The sequence below is a fragment of the Crocuta crocuta genome, unplaced genomic scaffold, assembly GCF_008692635.1.
Source record: "Crocuta crocuta isolate KB4526 unplaced genomic scaffold, BGI_CrCroc_1.0 scaffold84, whole genome shotgun sequence".
NCBI lineage: Eukaryota > Metazoa > Chordata > Mammalia > Carnivora > Hyaenidae > Crocuta > Crocuta crocuta.
In genome coordinates, this window is record NW_027530213.1 from 7,942,944 (window position 1) to 7,962,592 (window position 19,649).

The 19,649-nt window shown below is 51.9% G+C and overlaps 1 protein-coding gene across 1 annotated transcript in view; it reads left to right on the top strand.

The window, feature by feature from the left end:
- Positions 1-19,649, top strand: part of URB1 (URB1 ribosome biogenesis factor) — a 70,886-nt gene that overhangs the window by 48,821 nt on the left and 2,416 nt on the right. Inside the window, exons 28-38 of the mRNA XM_077765509.1 lie at positions 296-406; positions 827-890; positions 3,078-3,219; positions 3,599-3,701; positions 13,195-13,355; positions 13,906-14,017; positions 15,436-15,542; positions 16,036-16,179; positions 17,260-17,369; positions 17,715-17,912; positions 19,053-19,294. Coding sequence (XP_077621635.1) covers positions 296-406; positions 827-890; positions 3,078-3,219; positions 3,599-3,701; positions 13,195-13,355; positions 13,906-14,017; positions 15,436-15,542; positions 16,036-16,179; positions 17,260-17,369; positions 17,715-17,912; positions 19,053-19,294 — 1,494 coding nt within the window. The remainder of the gene's footprint in view (positions 1-295; positions 407-826; positions 891-3,077; positions 3,220-3,598; positions 3,702-13,194; positions 13,356-13,905; positions 14,018-15,435; positions 15,543-16,035; positions 16,180-17,259; positions 17,370-17,714; positions 17,913-19,052; positions 19,295-19,649) is intronic.

Genomic DNA, 19,649 nt, shown 5'->3' on the forward strand with positions numbered 1-19,649 from the left:
TTAGAGGTTTGCTAACGTGACCGTGGAGGAAAATGCCTAGGTCTTAAAATCTTTGGTGGGACGGAGCATGAAGAGGGCGATGGTGGCTTGTCAGAGACCTGGGAGGAGAGGCCGTTGTGCACACGTGTGTGTTTATCTTACAAAAAGAAAAGGATGGCCAAGGCACAGCCCCAAGACCAGCGTTGCTCCGAGAAGGACGTTCGGAGCACTGACGTGTTCCCTGAAATGCCACCGCCTCTTCTCCATGCGCACGGCCCCCCGTGCTGTTGTGCATTTCAGTGCTGTTTTCTTCCAGAAGCACTAGTGGATCTGATGTCAGTGGTGGTGAAGCTGTGTCCCTCCGTCTGTGAAAGCAGTCACTTCGCAGTGCTCCTTGGGGCCTATGGCGCCACTCTCAGTGTCCTGGGTAAGGGTGTGGGGACTGGGTGGTATGACCATGGAGCGTGTGGGTCCGGGCGCTTTGATTGTGCAGTGTGTGGGGACCTGGCTGTGTGACAGGGAGTGGGAGGGGACCTGGTGGTATGACCAGGGAGTGTGTGGGGACCAGGCCATATGACTAGTGGCCAGGGAGTGTGAGGGGACCCAGTGGTGTGACCAGAGTGTGAGGACCAGGCCATATGACCAGGGATTGTGAGGAGACCAGGCAGTGTGACCAGAGAGTGTGAGGGGACCAGGGAGTGTGACCATAGTGTGAGGGGATAGGGCAAGTGGTGTGACCAGGCAGAATGAAGGGACTGGGCCATATGACCAGGGAGTGTGTGGGGACCAGGTGAAAGGAGCGTGTGAGGGTTTCAGCTTTCTCAGTGGACCTTGATTTGACTTCTAGACCAGAAGATTCTGCTTCTTCTCCGGGCATATGAACAGAACAACCTCAGCCTCGTGAACTTCAGGTGAGCATTGGGCCTGGAGGGGTGAGCAGCAGGCTTTGAAGGGGCCACCCCAAGCCTGGGGCTCGTTCCACAGGGCAGGCTCCCAGATTTTCTCTCCGGGGAAAGGGTAGGACGGGTGCNGCGGGGCTGCGCTGGCGGGGCCCCCTCCTGATGGTCACAGACCTGCCCCCAGACTTACTTCCGGCTGGAGTATCTAGTTTGGCTGATTTTTCTCACGCGTTACACCAGACGGGGGTGGCTTTAACAAGGCGCTGCTGGGGAGAGGGGTGAGGGGCCGACTGGATGTTAATCCCACACTCCCCGTGTCTCTCACACGCAGGTGCTGGCTCTGTCTTTGGACTTGTCTCTGTCCGTGTGTGTTTGTCTCATTCTGTATCTGCCTTATCTGCCTCTTTGTCCACTCCTGCGTCCCCAGGGGCTGTGTCCTCCGTCGGCACAGCTTTGGGCCTGAAGGGCCGAGATTGGCCCTGCCCTCCCCTACCCTAGGACGAGGTTGATGGGACTTTTGTCCAGTGTGCTGTTCGTGGAGAGCATGTTAGGTTCTCTGTGCTGCCCCAGCAGTACCTTCCCTCCTTACCGTGTGGGCCGGCTCCCTGGCATCTGCCTAGTACGTGCATGAAGAGCTCGGTGTGTTAGGGCAGGAAATGACGAAGCTGGGCCAAGATAAATAGTTCAGGGGGGAGCTCCGCAGGGAGGAGAAAAAAAATACCTTCCATGGTGGAATGCTTTTCTTTTTTTAAATTTTTTAAAAATATTTATTCATTTTGGAGAGACAGAGAGTGAGCAGGGGGGGGTCAGAGACAGGGAGACACAGAATCCGAAGCAGGTTCCAGGCTCTGAGCCGTCAGCGCAGGGCCCGACATGGGGCTCAAATTCACAAACCGTAAGATAATGACCTGAGCCAAAGTCAGACACTCAACCAACTGAGCCACCCAGGTGCCCCAGACTGTTTATTTTTTAACTCGAATGACTGCTATTGACCTTCACAGAAATGAGTGTTTATTGAGAATTCAAAGATGTTCACTGAGCCCTTGCAGTTTTATCAGGTGCTGGGCCCAGCACTGTTGGGGATCCTAGAGGAATAAGACGCCGTCTTGCTGTCTCTTGAGGGGATCAGATTATTGTAATTGTAACTCTTTGATTGGCCTCTGGTGGTGAAGGCCCGCCAGGGAATGCTTGTGACAGGGTTGGCGCTGGAGGGAGTTGACGGAGGTGAGGTTGGTGGAGGAGCCTAGGGACACCATGTGGCGGGAACAGTGTCCCCGCAGCTGAGTCAGGAAAGGTGTACGTTTCTAGGCCTGGTGAGCAGGTCAGCTTCTGTGCAGCACAGGACACGTGTGGGGAAACGGTGGTGGGAAAGCCAGGCAGGTGGTTGGTGAGGTTTTAAGTATCAGACTGAAATATTTCCATCCAGGGCACGAGAGCTGATAGACATTTTGGGACAGAGACGTGGCCCTCATCTGAGCCAGGCTTTTGGGGAGCAGCCTCTGGCAGGCGGGAGGTGGGGAGGAGGTAGTGGGGAGGAAGGGAGGAGGAAGGCGAGGTGCTCTCTTTGGGGCAGCTGTAATGTGTGCTGGTGACATGAAAGGTTGAGGTGCTTACATGGCAGGGACGGCCACGAGGCTGTTCATGCAGACCCGCTCTGCTCACGCTGCCCATGACCAGGAAGGGGTCTGAAGCAGCAAAGCGTCATCAGCCGGGATTCTGCTGGACGATGCTGCAGGTCTGGCCCAGGACGGACTCTGGAGCCAGACCCCTCCCCCCAAGTTTTGCCTTCCAGCTGTGCCACTAACCATCTGGGCAGTTGACCAGCTGTGCAATTTCCTTAACCCTCTCTGGGCCTCTACCGCTGTTTGCAAAATGGGGGTAGCAATAGTACCTACCTTATGGGGTAGTCACACAGATAAGTGGATTAACGGCTGTGAAGGGTTTAGAGTAAGTGGCACATCATAAGCTCCATACAGGTGTCATTGTAACCCCCTCACTGTCACCCTCCGTCTTCATTGCTGGCATCTCCTCCCCTCCCCCCGCCCCATGTCATAATGGGAATGAAATGATACACTCTCCGGATAGTGCCTGGTGTGTGCCAGCTGCTCCACCAAGCTGCCCATGAGGGTCACTGTCGCCAGCCTGGACTCTGTCCCAGCGGGGCCCCGTGACCCGTGTGCTCCCCCTGCCCCGCCCTAGGGTGCTGCTGTGGGGCCCGGCGGCCGTGGAGCATCACAAGACATGCCGGAGCCTGGGCAAGTCGCTGTGGCAGCAGCCGAGCGTCGGGGACATCCTCCGCCTGCTGGACCGGGACCAGATGATGAAGAACATTGTCCNGTGCGTGCTGTATGCGCTGTGATGTGCCAGCGCTGCTTCTCTTAGGGTTTATTAACCTCGGGTTAAGTAAAATCCCAACTGTGTGTAAAGGGACCAAGACAGGACCCCCGCGGGCCTGTCCCTCAGCCTCCACAGTTACCAGCACCAGCTGTGCGTCCGTGATGTATAACCCCCCCCCCCCCCTCCCTGCCAAGAGACTAACTTGCAGCAGAGCCAGCGATGCCCGTTCCCTGCAGAACCGCTGTGTTTTGACGGAACCATTTTATTTTGTGCTTTTGAATATACAGAATAACTGGAACTCTAGACATGGTGGGTGAGCATTCCTGTGTTACCATGTTTATGAGGCCAAACCACACACGTTTGTCTGTTTCGGGCTGTTTCAGGACGGACAGGAGCTGATATTTAAGGACAAGAGCACAGTGGATCTCGATGGCCTTTATGACCCCTGCTTTCTCCTGCATCTCTTCAGTGAACTCACCAGGCCAGGTAACTGGCAGAGCGCGTTTCTTGTGGGGATCACTCACTCCTACCGTAACCGAGGATCATAACTAATCCCGGGAGGGGCCTCATCTGCCTTCTTACCTTTTCAGAAAAGTAACAGTGAAGGTTTTAAATACAGTGATTTGAAGATTAAAAAAAACAAACAAAAAAAAAACCTGATAATTTTTAAAATCTGGGAGCATCCCTTCATGCTCAATCTTTTCCTAACTCTCAGTAGCAGGAGGCTTTTCTGAATTCTCACTGGGTGGTGATCCAGGGACCACCGGATTTTATGCTGGAGGATGAGTGAGAGCCTGCTGAGGTTGGCTTTCCTTGGCTTACATATATTTTTGAAATTGTATTTGTATCTAGTGGCCCGAGCACGGGAGTCTTCATGAGCAAGCGTAGGCAGGGGACGGAACGCAGGCATGTGTACACGTACCCGCCGGGGAGCCCGGGTCTGATTCCCAGGTCAGGCGGGTCTGTCGGTTTGGGGCATTTCGTTGGCGACGGGCATGTCGTGATAGCCCATCGTGGCTATAATGTGCATTTTTCCTAGCGGCTGCTGATGTCCAGTGTCCGTGGTTCACTTGCCATGTGTATGTCCTCTTCAGTGAAATGTCAGGTCATGTCTTTTGCCCATTTTCTTTCTTCTTTTTTAATTTTTTAAATCTTTATGCATTTTTGAGAGAGAGAGAAACAGAGCACAAGCAGGGGAGGAACAGAGAGAGAGGGAGACACAGAATCCAAAGTAGGATCCAAGGTCTGAGCTGTCAGCACAGAGCCTGACACAGGGCTCGTACTCATGGACCATGAGTTCACGTCATGACCGTGAGTTCATGACGCTTAACCAGCTGAGCCACCCAGGAGCCCCTCTTTTGCCCATTTTCTAATAGGATGTTTTTTTACTGTTGAGTTTTGAGAGGTCTTTATATATTCTAGAAACTCGTTCTCTGTTGCATATGCGGTTGGTAAATATTTTCTCCCAGTCCGTAGCTTACCTTTTCATCTCTTCACAAGGTCTTTCCCAGAGCCGAAATTTATCATCTTGATCAAGTCCAGTTTAGCAATTTTCCTTTTTATGGACCACACCTGTACTGATAGTCCTGGCTGGAGGGGCAGGAAGGGCAGGAGCGCCCCCTGCCGGCCCCTCACTGGGCCTCCCCTCGCAAGGCATCCTCTGATGCCCAGTGGGGGCCAGGCGAGGCCTCTGGTTACTGCCCTCCCCCACCTCTCTCAGACAGACGCCACCCCAGGAGGGGACCCAGGGCTCTGTGTCACACCCAGGGAGGCTGAAGGCCAGCCTCCGTGCTCTGCCTTCACTGGCGTGGGTGGGAGCCCGCGGGAGCGGCTTTCTCTGAGGTATTTGGCTGAAGCAGAGCAAGTTATTTATTGTCGGAGTTTTCTATCTGGCTAAGCTGCTCCTTTTCGAGTCTTTTGTCTAGAGACTAAGGGCAGCCTTTTGTTCAGGCGTTTCCTGTGCCTGTTGGTTTCGTGGGTTGCTGGCTTCTTCAGGTCGAAGTCTAGGACACCAGAAGCAGAAAGAAAATGCAGGGAACTGCCCTGAGGTCCCCCAGGCGCTCCGCTTCCTTTCTACCTTTTAGAGTCGCTTTAACATTTGTCCAGGTTGCTTGAATTGTACTTACTAATAAAAGTAGAGAAAATATTGTCAACTCCGTCTTCTCAGAATTACACATCTAATTTAAGTAATTTTTACCATTAGCTGTTACATTCACAGTTCGAAAGTCACAGGGTACCAACGGGCGTGTGGGGAAACTCTCCTTCCCACCCGACCCCTCGCCGTGGGTTCCTCCGAGCGGGGACACGTGTGACCTGTTCCTTGCACGTGGTCCTGGGCCCAGCTTGCTGCTTTGAGGGTTGTCATGACTCTAGCCAGGCCTATCCAGAGGGCCACCCGGGACAGGCGTGTGTGCAGGAGGGGGTGCACGTTCCGCGTCTCTGCTCTTTGGCGCGGCCAGCGTGATGCCTGCAGGGCTCCAGCCTCCTTCCTGCTGGACTTAACGTCCCCAGGGACTAGGTACACTCAGAGACCACGTCACCTTATTCCTGCTGTCCTGTCCCTTTTCAACTCAGGGTTGTCTTTTTATGGAACGCCTGGGGGGCTCAGTCGGTTAAGCATCTGACTTCAGCTCAGGTCACAATCTCACGGTTTGTGGGTTCGAGCCCTGCATCGGGCTCTGCTGACAGCTCAGAGCCTGGAGCCTGCTTCGCATTCTCCCTCTCTCTGCTCCTCCCCCATTTGCACTCAGTCTCTTTCTCTCTCTCTCTCTGAAAAACTAAACAGTAAAAGAGAAAAGATCTAAAGTTGTCTTTTTATGCTCCAGTGCGCCTACACGTGAACAGATTGGCGCTGCCTTTCCGCACAACAGGACGACAGGGCAGGTTCTTCTCTGGGACCTCCCACTGGTGGGCCCCCGGGGTTGCTGTGGTCCCCTGGCCTCTGGGGACATGGTGCTCTGTGGCCAAGCTAGATTTCATTCGCTGGAGAGCCGGACATTTCATGCCAGCGTCACGTCACCAGAATGGCCAGCGGGTGGCCTAACTGCCCCAGCGACGTCGCAGCAGATTAGCCTAGGCTCATGGACCAGCGCGGCCCAGAAGCCCTCCTTCCCCTCACACCCCACCCCTGCCCTGGCAGCGCCAGTGAGGTCTGTTTCTCCTCAAACATGAAAATAGATTTTCCACAGCCTGCAAATATGAGGTAACTTGAGTGGATTATGACAAATCATTTAGTCTGTTACTCGGTCTCTTAATAGAGCTTTTAAGAGACAGAAGGCAGAGGCTTGGAAAACACTAATAGAAAAATACTAAAAATAGGACACAGAGCCTTTCTCAGAATCTTGAAGATTGCCCTTTTTGGGTCGGAAGGGCAGTGTCTGGGAGGCCTTTGTGAAAAGAGGTCATTAGTCAATGGGCTTTTAAGTCAGGGAAGTCTCCAAATACAGCCTATTTTAAGCTTGATTGGCACGATGCAGGTAGGAAGATACGCAAAACATGCTTGCCCTAAAAAGGATTTGTGGTAGCTTGAAATACCAGTTACACTAAGAACATTTGCAGTAAAGTAGAAAATTTTGTAAAGTGTAGAGGTGGATAGAGATATAAAAGTATGAAAATATTAAAAGAAGAAAACAGACAAGAAAAGCTAGGTCATCAAATTTTGCTCAGCAATACTTAACTGTCCATAATAATAAATGGAAGCATAATGCTTTAAATAAATGTTGTGTCTGATAAAAGGAAGCATACCAGTTCGTAGAGAGATTTCTAGCAGTAAAATGGTTAAGTTGAACAGAACAGAGATCTGTGAACAGCAAATGGCCAACGTAGGCTAGGTTTATTGTTGTTGAATTAAATTATGAATCTATTTTTCATATTATTCTTAGCACCTGTTTTTGCTTTTGCTTTGGTGAAGAAGCACAAAGAATGTTTTGGGGTTTTTTTTAATGTTTATTTTTGAGAGAGAGATAAACAGAGTGCCAGCAGGGGAGGGGCAGAGAGGGAGAGAAACACAGAATCCAAAGCAGGCTCCAGGCTCCCAGCTGTCAGCACAGAGCCTGACGCAGGACTCAAACCCATGAACTGCGAGATCATGACCAGAGCCGAAGTCGGATGTTTAACTGACTGAGCCACCCAGGCGCCCATCACCAAGAATGTTTTAAATGAACTTTCATTGAAGTGTAATACAGAGAGACGACCGCAAATCCTACATGTGTGGTGGGCGTACTGGTGAAATCACCCGCTGGATCAAGGAGCAGAACATCATGGGTGGCTCTCCCTAGTCAGTACCCCTCCCCCTCCAGCAGGACCCAGGCCCTGTATTTGAACTTTATGCATATGTGTTCTGTTGTCCCAGCTCCGGTAGCACAAAAAGTTCTCAACAGTGTTCTTACTTCCTACAGTGACACCCGGGTCCAAGTGTTGCTAATTTAACAGCAGATTAATCAGGACCTTAGGATCCTAAATGGGGCATGTGACTAGTTTTCAAGTGTGACCGCCAGACTTCAGAGAAACTACAGCCTCACTTGTCCCTTTCAGCCTTTTGCTGAAACCGGAACCTGTTTTCGTAACCTTCCTGCTTCCCTGCCCTGAGTCCTTGGCTGAGAAACGGTCCGCCAGGGCTGTTCGCGCTGGCAGTGACAGATGCTTTCTCCACAGCGAATTCTTGTCCTCGGCAGAACTGGGCCGGTATCTTCAGTCTTAATTCACGTGTGCCACTGATCAGGGAGGCCGGTGTGCCATTCTCCGAGCCTCGCCATGGGGACACGGGCCCCCTGGACTCCTCTCTCGCCTGCCAGGCCACCCCCGGGAAGTGGAGGAGGAGGAGGCATCAGGAGGAGCCTGGCAGCACAGTCCTACCACCACTGAAGCCCGTAAAACGGGTGCTTTTTGTTTTAATTCTTGGTACTCGTGTTGGTTCAGCCATTTTGATCGGAAGATCTGTTATGGGAAGGCCAGATTGCTGCGAGGTTCCTGAAACAAAGAGAGTGGCGTTTATAACCGTTTCCCAATAGCCTGTTACACTCTCTGCCCCAGGCAGCTCTTTTCCTCGAGTGTTAGAAAGCCAGGGCGTCAGAGCAGCAGATGACCGCAGACGTGACATTGACTTTTCCTCACGGACACGTGGAAAATCCATTTGTCTTGGAGAATGTGGGTGATTACTAGACACACCCTGGCCAGCTGAGTACTAGCTGTTTCTAGTGAGTGTAATCTTAAATGTTCAGACTGTTCTCTGTCTCAACTATATTCCGTCTACGTGTGTTTGTTTCGGAGGTGTGTAGGTGTATCTTAACACATCTCATCTTTTACAAAACGGTATGTTATCCCACAGTTGGATGCTTTTTTTCCTCCTTCTCAAAACTAGTCACTTGTTAGAAATGATAAAATTTAGTCTCTACCCTGTTCGGGCCCAAGAGGCTTCTCATTATTTTTTTTTTCATCCTTTTACTTTTAACCTGCATGTTGGTATTTCCTGTTGACACTTGGATTTGGGTTTTGTCTTTTTGAAATCCAATCTGACCATCTCTGCCTTTTAGTTTGAACGTGTACACTCTTTATATCTAATGTAATTTTTTTTATCCAATTCTGTTATGCTCTCTTTGTCAGCTTGTAGCTACGGTGCACGGTGTGTGTTGCCTTAGGGTGTATAGTGCTCGCCATTAGTTATTGTGGTTCACCTTCAAGTGAGATTTTCTACCACCGTGTGGGTGGTAGGAGCAGCGTACAACAGTATGAATCCGTGTCTACCCCTCCCGGTTTTCCATGCTGTTCTACCAGACATTTCACTTCTGTGTGCTCTGACACCCACCATATATTGTTTTTGTTTCAAACTGTCAGTTATCTCTTAAAGAGATATAAATATCTTTTTTTTTTTTTTTTGAGAGATATAAATATCTTATATCCACCATTTTACAGTTGCCATTTCTGGTTCTCTTCATTCCTCTGTGTAGACTCAGATCCGTATCACTGTCATTTTCCTTCTGCCTGAAATACTTCCTTTAAGAATTCTTATAGTTCAGGGGCACCTGGGTGGCTCAGTCTGTTAAGCATTTGACTTCCACTCAGGTAATGATCTGGCAGTCTGTAAGTTCAAGCCCCACATAGGTCTCTGTGCTGACCCTGGAGCCTGCTTCAGATCATGTGTCTCCCTCTCTCTCTGCCCCCCTCCCAAAGATAAATAAACATTAAAAAAATTTTTTTTTTAGGAAGAAGAATTCTTTCAGGGAAGCCCAAGTGGCTCAGTCAATTAGGTGTTTCTTAATTTCAGCTCCAGTCGTGATCTCATGGTTTGTGAGATTGAGCCCTGCATTGGGATTCTCAGTTAGGATTCTCTCTCCCTCTCTCTCTGCCCCTCCTCTGCTTGTACTCTTTCGTTCTCTCTCACAATAAATAAAATTAACAAAGAGTGGCACTTGGATGGCTCAGTCGGTTTGAATGTCCGACTCTTGATTTTGACTTAGCTCATGATCCCAACGTTGTGGAATCAGGCTCTATGATGAGCATGGGACCTGCCTAAGATTCTCTCTGTCTCTCCTTCTACCCCAATCGTGCAGTCTCTCTTTTTCTCTCAAAAAAAAGAAAAAAATTCTGGTCATTCATGACTGCTGATCAGTTCTTTCAGCTTTTTCATAGGAAAAAGGCTTAACTTTGAAAAGATTTTCATGGGATATAAAATTCCAGACAGACAGGTTTTTTTCCCTTACTGTACTTGAAAGATGTTGCCACCTGATTTTTGGGTTGCGTTGTTTCTAACAAGAAATCTATTGTCGTTCCTACTTTTGTTTCTGTATACGTTGTGTGACTGCTTTGAAGATTTTTTTTATCATTGGTTTCAAGCAGTTTAATTTAATGTGCTTTAGTGTGACTTTCTTTACATTTCTTGTCATTGGGGGTGTTCAGTGAGCTGCTTGGCTCTGTAGGTTATTGTTCTTGTCAAATATGAAAACGTTTTGGCCATTCTTTCTTGAAACTTTTTAGGGACTTCAGTTAAACATATATGAGCCCGCTTGAAAATGGTCCCACAGCTCACTGATGTTCTGTTCCCGGGTTAAAATTTCTTTTCTCTGTGTGTTTCAGTTGGATCATTTCTGTTGCTGTCCTGGAGTTCACCGATCATTTTTTTTTTTTAAGTAATGTCTAATCTAATAATCCCCCTTCAGTGTGTTTTTCATCTTTGACATTTTAATTTTCATCTCTGGAACCTTGGTTTGGGTTTTTATAGCTTCCATGTGTTTGGTTAACATTTTCAGTGCTTCCTCCAGCTTCTTGAGCATGTAGTATACAGTTATATTAGTTACAGTAGGATTCTAGTTCTGTTATTTTCATCCTGAGTCATATTCAAACGGTGGGTTTTTCTAATGGGCTATATTCCTACTTGTTAGACTGATAATTTTTTAGTGTAAACCAGATACTATGTGTTTTACCTTGTTTGGTGCTGGGTATATTTTTTTATTTTTTTAACCTTTCGATTTGAGAGAGAGCAGACACGCACATGCGCATATGCAGGGGAGGCACAGAGAGAGAGAGAGAGAGAAACAATCCTAAGTGGGGCCCAAACTCACAAACTGTGAGTGAGGTCTTGTCCAGAGCTGAAATCAAGAGTCGGATGCTTAACCAACTGAGCCACCCAGGTGCCCTGGTGCTGGATATTTGTGTATTCCTGTGAATGTTCTCGAGCTTTGTTCTAGGACATAATTGAGCTGCTTAGACGTGGTTTGGTCCTTCCGGTCTTGCTTTGGATCTCTGTTAGATGGGACCAAGCAGCGTTTAATCCAGGACAGACAGACTTCACCTCCCGACTGAAGTGAAACCTTTCCAAGCAGTGTGCACTCTCCCTGTGAGCTGTGAGGGGTTCACCCTGGCTGGTGGGACAGGAGCCGTGTCCCGGCAGGTGTGAGCGTGGGGCTCCCCGCCTGTACCTCAGCCTCAGGTAACTTCCTCAGATGCCTTCCTCAGACACTCTCGCTGGGTGGCACTCAGCCAAAGAGCCTGGTGCCCTCTCCGTGACGCTCTCCCTTGTGACGTCTGGCCTCCGTGGCCTCCCAGGCCTCCTGCTCCGTCTGCATAACTCTGAGGTCTCCAGTCACCACCTAGAAACCTCCAGGCTGCGAACTGGGACTATTGGGAAGGTTCATCTGTTTGTTTCCGCTCTGGGAGATTGCTCTCCTTTATCGCCTCATGTCCAGGGTCTTGAAAACCCTTGTTTTATCTCTTCAGTCTGGTTTTTTAGTTGCTTCAGGTGGACGGGGGCATCCGGTTTCTGCCACTCTCCTGGCCGGAAGTGGAAATGCTGGTTCTGCTTTGAGATGGTATAAATGTTGAGAAAGAGGAAGGAGACCGTGCAGAAGCGTCCACACCACCGGTGGTTACCCTTCGACGCGGGAGAGGGTGCTGGTGCTGGTGGAAGCTACGTGTAGCTCTGCTGCTTCTGAGGGACAAGGACACTTTCTGGTTTAAAGTGATATCGGCGCCTTTGAGCGGCCCCTCGTTGGGGGACCATTACATGCCTGTGCAGCTGTTTACATCACAGCACAGAGACGTAGCTGATTAGTACAGTTTTTCCTCATTATTTATGCTCAGCATTTTTAAATTGCCAAAATTTACCCTTTGAAAAGTCTCACTTCAGGAGGAGAAGAAAAAAAATGTTTCATCTTTTTAAAATCATCATTAGTAGGGGCGCCTGGGTGGCTTAGTCGGTTAAGCGTCCAACTTTTGCTCAGGTCATGATCTCGCGGTTTGTGGGTTCGAGCCCCGCGTCGGGCTCTGTGCTGACTGCCAGCTCGGAGCCTGGAGCCTGTTTCAGTCTGTGACTCCCTCTCTCTCTGACCCTCCCCTGCTCACGCTGTCTCTCTCTCTCTCCTAGAAATAAATAAAAATATTTTTAAAAAATAATAATAAATAAATAAAATCATCATTAGTAGCGTGTCTTGTATCAATAGGTCATATATTACATGGTTGCACATTTCACTTGGTTTGTGGGTATTCGTTTCACTTGGTTTGTGGTGGTGCCGAACTTAACCAGGTCACCAGTCACTCAGCCTGAGAACATCTGCTTGGGTGATGATCATGCCCAAACCCTGTGTCGTCATTTTGAAACACAGTGACCTATCTCTCTCCTAAGGTTGTTCTTCATGGTTTTTTATCATATGATTTACGACAGGATTTATCTTGTAAAAAGCCCTGGGTCTTTACTAAAGAGAATTTAAAGTGTCCTGAATTTTGTTATTGTTAATCAAGCCCTTTAAGTCGTGGTCCTGGGGGTCCTCTTGTGTATCTGGCCTTCTCTCTTGGTCACATCATTTCCTGAAATGATTATGAGTTTTTACGAGGCCTCCCAGGTAGCAGATGGATATCCGCTAGCAAGCTCTTTAGACTCTAGCTTCTGTTCAAGTGTGGCGAGCCACTCTTCCGTGAGATTCTTGTGGTTTGCTTAAAGAAAGAACTAGGGTTGCAGAATGGATATAAGTTAATCCTTCATAAAATTGATGGGCCAGGTCAGACTGGTTTGCACTGGCTGAATTTCCCAGCTCCCCCGCCTTTGGTATTTTCCTTAGCGGTTTGTAGCCAGGAACTCAGATGCTGTGGCCTGAACAAGGGAGACATGGGAGCTGGTTTTCTCCGCTGGCTCCGCGGTTGTGTCCCCCAGGCCCCCAGCCTGCTGGGATCTCATGTCTCAGGTCTGAATGGCACCTCCGTTCTTCTCTGACTCGTTGAATGTTTGTGAGAAGTAATCCTGATTGGGGTTTATAAGCATTCTCAAAGCTGAAGGTATAGCTTATTGCCGCGGAAGGGAAGACAGGCTCTTCTCCCACGCCAGCAGAAGGTAAGCTAAGGGGGCTGGAGAGACTGTGTTTCTTGTATCCAGCCAGCTCTCGTTGCTGGTGTCAGCAATATGCAAAAGGAAATTTAATTGTGTTGCACAAGCATTGTGATCATTGCGTGTGTGTGCGTGCGTGTATTTAATGCTCTTTTTTACTTCCCATAGAACTTGTGGTAGACTGTCGAAAATTTTTGGACTCCAATTCGCTGGGCCTAACCGTCGCAGCCCTCAGCAGCTATGACCCCCAGATGCGAGCCGCAGCCTACCGCGTCCTGGCGGCCTTCTACTCGCACCTGGAGGGGGCGCGGTTCCGCGAGCAGCCCCAGGTGAGCGGGCCTCAGAGCAGCTCCACGCCGCAGTGGGGTGGAGGGGGACAGCTCTCTGGGGGACCTGGAAGCATGGTGTCGGAGACTTCTGATGAAGAACCGAGGTCTGTTCCCCGTTAGGGGCTGGTGCTGGAGGTTGCCTCTGGTTCTCAACTCTGGGAGGACTGAGAAAGCGCTCCCCTTCGACAGGCTTCTTGTGCGTAGGTGGGCAGAGCAGTTCGTTTCTTTGGTCTGAACCGTGGCCGAGGCAGCTGTCTCTTACCCAGGACACACCGAGCCTCGGCAGTGTGTGCCCCACAGCGGCGGGGAACGGGACAGAGCAGACTGTCAGGGTGTCACGGGCTTCTCCGCCTGCGTGCACCTGCCTGCTCCTCAAGGGACAGTGGAGGCCCCCCTGAGGCAGCATCAGCGAGCACGACGCTGCCGTTCTGTGCGTTCTGGGGTGCAAGGAGCAGAGCTGTCATGTAAGCGGCACGAGGCAAGGCTGGTCACAGCTGTTCTGAACATTCTTCTTTTTTCTCCCCCTTTCTTCTTTTTTCCTGGTTTTAAGCTACTTTACTTGCTGGATGTAGTCCGGAATGGGATACGAACTCAGAACATGAGACTCACCTTTACCTTGACTCTCTTCATTGCCAAAGCAGCCCTGCAGATTTTGAAGCCAGGTACCGCAGACAGGACCAGGTTGGGGTGAGGTTGAAATGTCGGGACGAGCACGTCCACCTGTTGGCGTTAATCCCACAGGCATGGCCCGTCACATGTGTGATGAGGGACGTGACCAGGTCACCCAGCGCTCATAACCGTGAGCCGCATGGCTGTCCACAGTAGCAGACAGTGGATAAAGGATGGCTGTGAGAAAGCCTTCGTGGGCCCCTAGGGGTGAAATCCAGAAAAAAAATCCCATGAGAAAACACAGCGCAGGGCAGTGTGCATGATGGGGGATGGGAGATGTATTCATATTCGCTCACAGGCATGTGACGCTGTGGTAAAGGCATGTCATGGCCCCTGGCTCCTGGGGCTGCTGTGGGGGTACGTGGGTCCTGCACGTGCAGGGTGCCCGGCACAGGGAGTCTGTCCCCCAGCAGCTGCTGATCTGTACTTGGAAGTGAGAGCGCACAGCCCGTGGGTCCTTAGCCGGAAAGCGGCTCAGGCGCGATGCAGGGCAGGAGAGCATGGCTCCTGCGACTCAGCGCGGGTACCACTGCTGACGTAGCGGGGGTGCCACTAGGGCCCCTGAGCAGGGCTGTCTGAGTGTAACATGGTCACGTCCAGATGGCAAAGCATCCCCCCGCCTGAAGCCCGTGGACACGTAGCTTGTCCAGGGCCCCACAGTCCATCTCCGGTCAGCTTGCTTTTCAACTCAGATCTAGCGTTTATCTGCACCTACATAGTTTTTATTACATGGTTTTCTTCTCCTTAGAAAGTACGGGAGGAAAGAGAGTGATTAGTCATTTGTAGACGCTAAAGGAAAAGACTGTTCTGAGACCGTATCCTAGCAGAGGCCATGGTGGTTGGCCTTGGCCTCCCGTCTAGTCTGTGCAACCTCAGACCTCGTGGCAGGGTCAGGGGCATGGGCAGCAGTGGTCATGGGGCGGGCTCCAAGGCCCCAGGCGGTCTCGACAGGTGGGAGGCGGTGATCGCGAGTAGGAAACGCAGGCGGAGGAGGCATCTGTCCACATCGGCCTCGTTGCATTCCAGAGCCAAGTGCCCCAGGGGGTGTCTGAGCCCCCTGTGCCATGACAGTGACCTTCTGTGGGAGGCCGATGGGGCTGGGCGTCAGCCCTGTGCCCTCTGCGTGACTGGGTTCTACTCGGCATAGCAGCCGGGTGGAGCTTGCGTGGTGGGCTGCTGGCTGGGGAGGGACAGCCCTCCGGAGCCGCGAGCCAGAGCCCGCACGCGGCACGGAACCAAGGTGCCTTATCGCAGCCTGATTCTCGAGAGCTGCTCGTCTGGATAAGGCTGCAAAACCTCCCCGGGAGCAGGGATTGATGTCTGCCCCCCAGATCCTGCTCCTCAACCCCGGCAAAGCATGGGGGGGTCCCGCTGGTGCCTGCCGTCAGCCACTGTCCGCCTTTGTCCTCAGAGGAGCACATGTACATGAAGATCAGCAAGTTCCTGCTGTCACACGAGTACTTGAATATGAACAAGGTTCCAGGCTTCTACCAGTTCTTCTTCAGCTCAGACTTTGAGGTACTGCTTCTCAAGGACCCGAGGGCCCTCCTGTCCTTCCGGGGTCCTCCCCTTGCTCGGCACTGCTGGCTGCATGGCTTCCCGGGCCTTACAGGAGCCAGCGGATCCCACGGTCTTGCTCGCAGAAATGCTCGTCATTCCACACGTTAATTTGTAGGTGGCTTCTCACACCTTAAAAAGATGTACTTCTGAGGCCCCAGTTGTGTGGCCTTCTCGTTATATTTTCTTAGCGAGTGACCAAGTTAAATATGAAATGTGCTCTTGTAGGAACGCCTGTGTGAGTTGACACAGTGCGGTGCGTGAACTTGACCGGCTCCTTTACTTCCGATCTGAAGAAACCGGATCGGATGTTGAGGAGGGGTTTCAATCACATGATCAGAAACAGAAACTTTTGCTGCCGCGGCTGCTTCTGTGGCCACCGCTCGAAACTGGTGGGGTCGGAAGAGCCGTCCTTCACTTGCCTAACAGTGGTTTCCGTTCGCCCGGGTTACAGCAGAGGACGGAACGGGAATGGGTGTTCGGGATCCTGCGGCAGGGGCTGCGAGACAGACACTGCTACGAGCTCTGCGCCCGGCGAGGGGTCTTCCACATCCTCCTGTCCTTCTTCAGCAGCCCCCTGTGCGACGACGAGGCGCAGGTAGGCGGGCCCCGCGTCTGTTTGAGGAGGAAGGGGCCACGCTTTTTCTCATACTTTTCTTTGGAATTCAGATCCGTGTGAATTCTCAACCCAGCCTAGACGTGACCGACCCACTCGTGTGACATTGAGCCGACTTCCCACGAGGGAAAGGGCCGGCACTCGCCGCCGCCTGTCCCCTGGGGACATGCTGTTCCTCGCGGCCCTTCTCCTATGCTGTTCCCTGTGTTGCTGGCTACAAAGTCTAGCAATAAATCACCCCCATAGATGGCTGACGTGCTTTTGCCAGGACCCTCTGGAGCCCCCAGAATTTCACTAAATGCATAGAAGCTGTAGTTTCTCAAAACTCAGCTAGGAAACAGGAGCCAGGAGTTGAAGCCAACTGTCTGTCACACAGCCAGCGAGCAACTCCCCTCAACAGAGAGCTCGTGTGTGTGTGTGTGTGTGCGCACGCGCGCGCGCGTATGCACGTGCGTGCGTGCGTCCGTGTCCTCAGTGCCTCGGGTGGCTGGAAGAAGGGAGTAGGTAGAGCTTTCAGGATCTGGATTAACTTCTAACCCCGTCAGCTTTTGTGTCTGACTGAATGTAAAACGTGTAAAAAGGAGCGAGTCAGAAGCAAGAAACACGCTGGAAGAAACGGAATGTGGGTAGTTCTTTCTCAGGAGGAGGGAGAATTCAAGGGCACCCACTTCACCGTTCAAGGGCGGCCTCATTCTTAGGTCCTCCCTTCCAGATGCTGAAACTGAAGGGACAAAATGGGCCGCCAGCTGTTGGCCTAAGAATGGGTCCACCGGCCCTCCCTGGCTCAGGCTGGGCCCTGTGCTTTCCGAGCCGTGCCTTTGTGCCTGTGGGTTTGTCCCTGCCCATGGGTTAGCAGGGGCGGGCAGCCCCAGGGCCCAGCACCTGCTGTGGACGTCTGTGTCCCCTGGCCACGGCCACCACTCTTAGGCAGTAGAGCAAGTCTCTCGTGCAACCTGCACCCGGACATGGATACGACATACTGTTACATTATCTAAGTTGTTCCTTTGATCAAGTAAGTTTGGTTTCCCTACCGACAAGTAATTCTTTGTTTTGGGTTTTCAGAATTGGATTCTGGAAATTCTGCAGAACGCTGCCCGGGACCCCCAGTCTGCCTATGAGATTCTGCGGGACTATAGCCTGTTGACATGGATCTTACACATCCTTGAGAGCAAGTAAGCGCCTTGTGTGCGAGCAGGGTGTCGGGTGGGGAGAGGGTGGGGCGGAGACTGCGGTGTCTACTGCTGGCTTCAGTGTCGGCCGGAAATGGGCCGAACCATCCATCCTCTCCAGCGATCGCTTGCCAGGAAGGAGGATTGGGGCCCCGCCCCGTGCTGCAGCATCTGGAAGGCAGGCTCTCCATTTTCACGTGGATCCTGTGACTTTGGGGGCTGCCACTGTGGGCATGTGTCCCCACGTTCCACCTCCCCCAGCCCCCCAGCCCCCACACACACCCCTGCTCCAACCGAGGGCGCTGAGAGGAGAGGGCGTGACAGCGAGCCTTCCGTATTTGGTTTCAGGTTTCTGGAGACCCAGCTGCTGTCCAGCATAATCTCCTTGCTGCACACGCTGTGGGTGACCAACCTGGGGGACAAGGGAGTGGAGTCTGAGGGCCCGCCTCCCTGCAGGCCAGGGTCCCGGGAGCCCCCGAAGCTGCTCGCCCTGCACCTGGTCGACGAGTTCCTGTATGTTCTCCTGGTGCTCACAAAGCACCTGAGGTAAGCCCCTGCCCCGCCAGGCGTGACCGTGTCGCCTGTGGATGTCACCGCCCAGCCGTCCCCTGGGTCACAGCTTCACGGGGCTGAGGCGCAGGGCTGCTGTCAGTGTGGGTGACGTCAGGAAACCATTTTTAGTTGTTTCTGCTTTTCTCCTTCAACTTTATGAGGCTCCTTTCAACACCCCAAGAACTTACCCCTGTAAACACCTAAAACCTGTTCTACCCGATCATTTTTAGCAGGCAGACAACTACCGTGATATTTTGATTCAAGCACTCAGATGTTTGTAGAAAGAACATATTTTCCATCACCCTAACTTAAGAAAGCGTATTCCCAGACTTGCTTCTGCCTTCAATAGCCTGCACCGACTCACTTCTCCAAGAATCTTCTTGAAAATTTCAGTTTTTTCATATGACCCCTTAGAATAACGCTCCTGATTTCCTCAGAGAGCTAAACCGTCCTCAGAGTCCGCTGTCTTAGAGAAAACAGTCTCATGGTTGTGACTTGGGAACGGAGGTGTGCTCACTGGAACCAGAAGATGGATCACAAATGGATTATAACCTCAGAGTGAAAACTTTCTTGATAAAGAACAGGGCACTTGGTCTTCGGTTCTTTTGAATTAAGTTGTAAAGTCAGTCCCAACAGACCTGTTTCTCATTTTGGGGTTGTCAAAAAACAGGTTGGTTTTTGAGGAGTGATTGCAGTTTGAAATAATTTTCAAAGCGTGTGGAGCAGATGCTATCGAGTTTTAAATTCCCTGGGGTTCAGAGTGTATTTCCTGCCAGAGCCCATCGTCTGGCTGGGCCACGGGTGGGGAGTCACCGGCCTACAGACTCGTGTTAGGCGGCTGGTGCCCAGACGCTCACACTCTGTCTGCCTCACTCTCCCCGTCAGCCATGGTTTGTGAGAGATTTCCGTTCCTCTAGCACAGACGTCAGACTCCGGTCCCATCCCCGCTGCGCCTCCCGAGTGGCTGGATTTTTCCTGTTCGTTGGGCTGGTTCCGTGCTCCGTTTCTGTTGAAAAGGCACACTCCGGTCCCAAGTGGGCCGTTTGACCCTCTGGGTCTGTGGCCTTGCCCAGCCAACCCGGTCCTGACCGAGGAGACAGCTTTTGCTCACTCTGTGTCGTTGGCTCCCAACAGGCCCACCTTGGCCTCCGCCCAGCTGACCAGCTTCTTCGGGGCGCTTGAGTCCGTGCTGAGGTACCGGGCCACCGTCATGCAAGCTTTCAAGGATATGAACCGCTTCACGGTGAACGAGGCCGTGCTGTCCACAAAGGATGTGCTCGTCCTCTTGCACAAATGGAGCCTCGTCGAGAGAGATGCCAAGCTCCAGGAGGACCTGCGAGCGGCCATTGAGAAATACCAAGTCAGGGAGCTACTGAGTGAGTGTCCAGACGGGGCCCAGCTATCTGCCCTTCCCCAGACTGCTCAGCTCCCCACAGAGCACCCAGCGCTTCCGCTCTCTGAGCGGCATCTCCCAAGCTGACGAGGCTTCAGAGCAGGGCATGCCCGTGCTCGTAGCCCTGAGGTCAGGCCCTGCCACGGGGGTGCCCGCCGGGTGGGGGAGGGGCAGCTTTGGCCGCAGTGAAGATGAAGTGGGTTATCGTGAGGGCAACATGCCTGGGTGGAGTTCCCGGGGTAGGAACACGTCCTGTGGGGGCTGAGCGGAGGTCGAGCTCTGGGGACCGAGGAGCCCCCCCCCCGTCTCCTCCCCCAGCTGTGAAGGGGCGGGACCAG